General features: G+C 56.2%; 1 protein-coding gene across 1 annotated transcript; it reads right to left on the reverse strand.

The window, feature by feature from the left end:
* Nucleotides 1-1,692: 1,692 nt before the first annotated feature.
* LOC112671462 (uncharacterized) lies at nt 1,693-3,426 on the reverse strand. The gene is made up of 2 exons (XM_049109473.1): nt 3,107-3,426; nt 1,693-2,837 (listed from the first exon to the last, which is right to left on the reverse strand). Exons 1-2 carry the CDS (start codon nt 3,273-3,275, stop codon nt 2,272-2,274), a joined length of 735 nt encoding a protein of 244 aa, XP_048965430.1. The 5' UTR covers nt 3,276-3,426; the 3' UTR covers nt 1,693-2,271.
* Between the last annotated feature and the right edge of the window lie 2,995 nt (nt 3,427-6,421).

A 6,421-nucleotide genomic window follows, 5' to 3' on the forward strand; every position in this document is an offset into this window, starting at 1 on the left:
GCCCCAATTGAGATTGGGACAAGACCTGTGGGAGAGAGACAGGGAAAGAAGGAAGGGGTGGTCATGGAAAGAGGTAAACATGGTGGGAAGGGAGCCGAAGGAGCCCTTAGAACCCCTTTTGCCCTTCGAGGGGTTCTGAGCTGAATTGGAGGGCTTCTTGGAGACCACAGATCCTGAGGGTGAGGTTTGGGACTGCTGGTTTTTGAAAGGATTCAATTTTCTCAGTGGGGGATAAATGACTTGTGGCCCTGTGGTTCTGGAAAAAAATAAAGTGGTTTCTGAGCACTTTATTTTGGGTCTCAGCAGCCTTAGTGGAGGTGTCAGAATGACTCCATTCCATGGCTCATGAGTAAGTAGACAGGGGGTACCCCTCCTGAGCTTTCCAGGGCTTTTTCACCCAGGGCTAAGTCACATCCCTGATCCCCCTGGGGCTTTCATGGGCCCTCAGTTCCACTTACCTTTGCCGTCAGCATCCTCCATTGAACCTGCCAGGGGTGTGGCGTCACCAGAATCCCCATCAGTCTCCATGCCCAGGATGGGCACCATGAGCCCTGAGCCCTCAGGGTCTGGAATCTCCATCCCATACAGGATTGGGACCCACAGCTCGGTCCCAGGATAGCACATCATTCCTAATATGAAGGGAGGAGGGCACAGGGTGGGGGATTTGAGGGCTAAGTGCCAGGCTCAAGAGGCTAATCCCTGACCAGAGAAGCTTCTCTCTAAAGATTGCATTTGTTTCCTTTGGGGCCTAGCTTAGCATTTTGAATTCAGTAGGAAGTGGCATCAGGACTTTTGGGAGGCTCGAGAACAATTTCCAGGCCACCCTAAAATGGTAAAAGAGAAAAGAACAAATATTCTTGAGCACCCACCATGTATCAGAAGTCTGAATTTAAGAACTCCTTATAAATTACATTTTACTTGGTCCTGTAATGGAACTTGAACTACTATTTTTATCATTTTAAGATATTAAAACAGAGGCAGAGTGACATTTAGTAACTTGCCCAAGGCCAAAGAGTTGTTAAATGGTGGGGCAGGGCTTCAAATTTGAATCAGTTCTGATCGCAAACCCTGGTTCTTTTTTGTCACATCATGGGCAAAAGCTTCTAGAAAGAATGACTGAGCTAAGCGCCCAGGAAGATGCCCTTCCTACTACCTTTCCTTACCCGTCCCTGTACTAGTAGAGGCAGAAGGGAGGTAGAGGAGGCAGGTGGACTCGTCTCCTGAGTCTATGAATGGGCCGGTGATGGCTGTGGCTGGGATCAGGGAGAAAGGGAGGCGAGGGCCCGGGCTTCAGGCCTGGCTGTGCAGCTCACAAGCTGCAGGACCCTGGTTGGGTGCATCACTGAACTTCCTGCCCCTCAGACTCTCTGGTGTAAAATGGGTTCCATAACACATTATGGTGTGGGGAGCCCTCTGAAATAACAAGAGAACACAGACTTTACGAACATAAAGTGGAAGACCCAGCGGGATTGGTGAGAGATTGAAGGGCAGAGTCCAAGCCAAGCGTTCAGGGGGTCGGGCATGAAGCCACCACATTTCTTGTCTCTTCCCCTGGTCTCATGTGCACGCAACCTGTGGGGCTGTAGCCCTGAGCCTACGAGCTGAGAGCGCTGGAGCACCAGGTGGTTCTGGGCCTGGGATTTCAGGGCCTGAGAGCCTAGGTCTCGGTCAGCAGGTACCTATTCTCCCACCGCTGGCCGCGATGCCCTCTGCCGTCCCCAGCTGCCGCTCCAGTCTCCGAGACTGCTGAAGGACATGGTGTAGACTCAAGGCCAGTGCCTGTCTCATGTCCTTGATGGCAACTTCCAGAAGCCCCTGTGTCCTTGACCCCGGCCTCTCCTGGCAGTTCCGGAGCATGGAGATCACTCTCTTCTGGGCCAGCAGCACGTTGGCATCCAGAAGGGCCTGTGATCCTCCCATGTGGGGCACTGTCCGGCCCTCCTGTTGAGAAGCTCCCTGCAGCCGGACTGTCTTCTGGCTCAGCGGCTCCTCAAAGCTGTCACCAGGAAGCATAAGGTTCCCCAAGGCATCTCGCAGCCCGCCCAGTGCAAGCACCTGACCTGGAGATGGGAACCCAAGAGGGTGAGGTAGGAAGGGGACCGAGCAGATGATGGAGAGAGAGTGGGGGAGGGAGAACTGGGTCCTCCAGACCAAGGGAGGGACAGGGCTGGGGGATGAAAATTTGGGGTGGAGGAGTGTATGGGAAGAGGGACAGGGCCCAGGGTGGCAGGAGGAGGAATGCCCCTTCTTAGTTGGAAACATCCTTTGCTTTTACTGCAGAACCAGCTCGGGTCTCTTTTTTTCTCCCTGAGACACTGCGCTGGAGATGGGGAAGGGGACAGGGAAGCTAAGACTGAGAACAAAGGTGGGGTGAGAGCAGAGTGAGGATACAGGATGGAAAGATGGGTCTGGGGTAGTTTGCTGCCAGGTCCAGAACCTGGGGGTTGCTGGGGGCTGGGGGAATTGGGAAGCCAGGTCGGGCACGGAGGGCTGCCAGACACCTGTGTTTTCATCCAACCCGACTCCCAGGATCGGTGAGATGCTTCCTGTGACTGGATCCTCCATGGGGCCCCCCAACTCTAGAGGGGCCACAGTCTTGGTGAGAGGATTGCAGTATGTGCCCCCAAGAGTGAGCCACTGCCTTGTTTGAGGATGTAGAGTCACAGCCAGCACAGGCACCTCAATGCCGGTTGCGGGGTCTGTCATGAGAGCCCCCAGCTGTGATGTCCTTCTCGGCTGCAGGATGGGCAAGCGGGTGGCAGGAGGGCAGCCTGTGGCAGGACAGGTTGGGTAGGGCACGTAGGGGAGGATGGCCGCTTCTGATGTTCGGATGCTGCCTGGATGGGGAGACAGGAAGGTATTGGTACTCTTGGTACGTCAGCCCTCCCTCCCCAGCCCTGCAGAGCCTTCTTTCACCATGCAGCTTTCCTCAGCCTGCACGCTTGGCAGCAAGAATGTTACAGCGTGTTTACTCCTCTGCCTATCATTGTACCCCACCGTGCAAGGACAGAGCCCTGCTCCCTGCCTTGGATTCCTGAGAAGATCATTCCAGAGGGCCCCAGGAGTCCTGGGCTGGGTGGAAGCCACTTCGTGGTCAGGGTCTCACCAGAACTGAAGTCAGTGGTGGGCACCAGGTTAGCTCCCTGCAGATCGTACCCCAGATTGCCAGCCTCAGGCAGCACCTTCCCAGTGTCAGGGTGGATGAAGTAGCCAGGGGGTATGGACCCTGCATGGCCACTGGCTGGAAGCATCACACAGTTGGGGCCCGGGACCATCAGCTTGGTGACCGGATTCACACTGATGTCCTGGGTGCCCCCTTGAGGCCCTGCTGAGGAAGCAGGAAAGCAACTGCTCAGCCCTGCCAGTGAGGTGGAGGAGGCAGGTGAGGGGCTCCCTTGGCTGGTGCCTGGAAGGAGTTCACAAGAACCCCACCCCAACCCCAATAGCATGTGCTCCCCAAGGACAGAGCATCTTCCTTTATTTGCTGAGTGCAGGGCATGATCCCCCATTTGAGACATGGCATTGTGATATCATCATGTTGGAGGCTGGCAGTGACTGGGACTTTGGGAAATGGTGGCGATGGCCTAGGGGTCACCTGATGGGGGTGTAGACTCCCAGATCTCAGAATTCCCACAGAGAACCCAAGGGGATCCTTCTCCCCATTTTCATTTCCAGGCAAGTCCAGCATTCTCCAAATGTGGCCTTTTGCACTCATTTGTACTCTTGTCAGGCATTTGCTCTCAGGAAATGCTCCCTTATGTGTAAAGCCATGCTTTGCAGCAGTGTTGCTTGTCTCCTCCCCAGTTCTTCCCATTTCTGAGGCTCCCTTTTCTGCAACACAGCTGTTTGCCCAGGGCACAGCACAGGAAGTCCCTCTCAACTTTGGGGGATTCCACTTTGCTTTGCCCTTCTCTTCCCTGCAGGGTGTCGTAGCGGAGGGACCAAGTTTCTGCAGGGCCAGGTTTCCTGGGGGGCTCTGGTATCACGGAGCAGGACCCACCTGGCCGCAGCAGCTCTGCCCCAGTGGCGGCACCCAGGGCGCCCCAGGCTCTCAGGCGGTGGCCCTCCTGCAGCACAGCCTGGGACAAGCTGCCCAGCGTGGCATCCAGCTGGGGGATTCCCCTGCAGCGGGGACATGGGGGAGGCCCTGTCAGTGCAGTTAGGGATGGAGAGAAGACACTGCTGTGGCCAGTTCTGGGCCTGGCGGAGGCCCCCCCACCCCAAGCCAGGTCTCACCCAGCCTGACTCAGATGCACCAGGTACACACCCGCCTGGGCTCGGCCCAGCCTGGGAGGACGTCGCCGGCCTGGAGCCCGCCTGTGCCTTCAGCAGCCGCCGAGCCACCAGGAGCGCCGAGCAGAAGGAGGCCCACTGCTCCCGCCTGGCCCCGAGGTCTTGGCGGAGGAGCCTCAGCTGCCGGCTAAGGCTTGCGGCGTACTCGGCCGCCAGACGCCCCCTGCGCCCCGCCTCCTCCTCCGCGGCCCTGGCTGCTGCCTCTGCAGCCTGGGAGCAGAGACAACCCTGCCTGCGTGCCCGGGGGGAGGGGGGCACGGACGCCGGGGGCAGCAGCCCCGGGGCTGGGCACCCACTGAGCCCCGGGGCTGGGCACCCACTGAGCCCCGGGAGCTCCAGAACATTCTGGGCAGGCCAGCTGCAGCGGCAAAGGGGTGAGAAGTCCCCAGGGGTGGGGGTAGTGTGTGTGTGGGGGGGCTAAGAGCCCCGGGGGGCCTGGGAGATGGGAGCGTGGGAAAGGGGCCACGGGGGTCGGGGGTGGGGGGGACCCGAGAGTCACATGTAGGCCCAAGGACCAGATGGGGAGGTGTGAACACAGCTCGACCTGTTGCAGCTCCCTCGGGGGGTTCCCCAGGAGCTGGCCAGTAGAGGCTGGGGTGTGACGCCCGGCACCCCACAGCTGCCGGAGAGAACGGGCTTCGCGCAGGAGACCGAGGCAGAGGAGCCTGAGCTGCGGGAGAGGGCGGCGCTCACCTGCCAGCGCCCACCTGCCAGGCGCCCACCTGCCACCGCGCTCCGGAAGCCGCGCGGCCTCTCTCTTTGCTTTGATCGCAGCGCCCTCTGCTGCCCGTTGGTGGAGGGGGTCCCCCCTCCTGGCACCGCGGCCCTCACCCCCGGCCCCGGCCCCGTTTCCACACTTGGACTTCCAGTGTGTTCTTTTTTGCTCCCAACGCCTGCGACTTACCGGCCTGAGTTCATGCATTCCAGCGGGGCTACCGAGGACCAGGAATAGGCATCCGAGAGGCCCAGATGGCCTTAATTTTCCCTACCGTTCCAGGTGGACTTAATAGATTCCCCATCACTGATCTGAGGCCCAAAGTTTTCCTAAAATCAGCCCTAAATTTAATAAAAAAAATCTTCTATCTCCCCTCCTGTATACTTTCCCTTTCCCTTGCTTCCTTATGGATACCTGGAGGATTTCTTTAGGTTCTATATCCTGTAACTAGCTCCCTTCTGCCACGGCTCCATTTTCAAACCCGCTCACTTCTACAGCTTCTCCACTTACCTCTTCCTTCATCTGGCTGATTTTCGTTGTCACCGACAGAGACTGCCTGAGCAGGATTGAAAAGAAGCGTTCTGGGTCAAACCACTCCAGGTCTACCTGTTCCTGGGCCTCCCAGGGCCCACCTGTCAGGGGATGGGAAGCAGGATTATCCTTTTGAAATGCCAAGATGAGCACCCTCTATAGATCTTCCCTGCATCTTCTTCCTGCGGATCCTCAATGTTCTAGACACAGTCTTGCTCCTAAGAGTATGGTTCTCAGATGAGCAACATCAGCCCTGCTGAGGACCTCGTTAGAAACACAGAATTCTAGGTTCCACCTCAGACCCATTGCAGCAGAAGGTCCCCAGGTAATTCATATTCCCATTTAAGACCAACTAATTCCAGGGCTGCTGAGGAACATACTCTGAGTAGCAAAGATAGAAGGTGAAACAGTTCAGTGTAGTACAGGGGTGCTTTCTGGGATTCACTCCTCTAGGTAGTACTGGACAATTTCTAACTTGGGCACTTGGTACATGGTTATATTCTTTTTCTTTTTGAAAGTTTTTATTTTTTATTTATTTTTTATTAAAAAAATTTTTTTGGAAAGTTTTTATATAGATGTCTTTACCCCCCGTCTATACTATGTACTTCTAGAACCAGGTGGTGTCTAGCATACAGTGGCCATTCAATAAATATTTACTGAGCAAATGAATACATGAATGGGGGAGCCATGAGTAATCTAGGAACATGAAAGAAGGAAGCAGGAGCTGGCTCGTTGGATTTGGGGACACCTCTGGGATTCTAGTCCAAGTCTACACTCACCATGGTCTCCCTCAACTGTGGGGGTATCAGAGTCTTGGTGTTGTCGACCTCTCCTCACTGATGTCAACCCAGCTCTTTGGGAAGTGTAGGCATCCAGGTTGTA

Source organism: Canis lupus, chromosome 5 (genome assembly GCF_003254725.2).
Source record: "Canis lupus dingo isolate Sandy chromosome 5, ASM325472v2, whole genome shotgun sequence".
NCBI classification, from domain to species: domain Eukaryota; kingdom Metazoa; phylum Chordata; class Mammalia; order Carnivora; family Canidae; genus Canis; species Canis lupus.

Coding starts and splice junctions, on each gene's coding strand:
- LOC112671462 (XM_049109473.1), bottom strand. CDS start 3,275: ATGGTCCCGGGCCCCAACTGTGTGATGCTTCCAGCCAGTGGCCATGCA. Junction 2,838..3,106: donor CACCACTGACTTCAGTTCTG/GTGAGACCCTGA, acceptor CTCCCCATCCAG/GCAGCATCCGAACATCAGAA.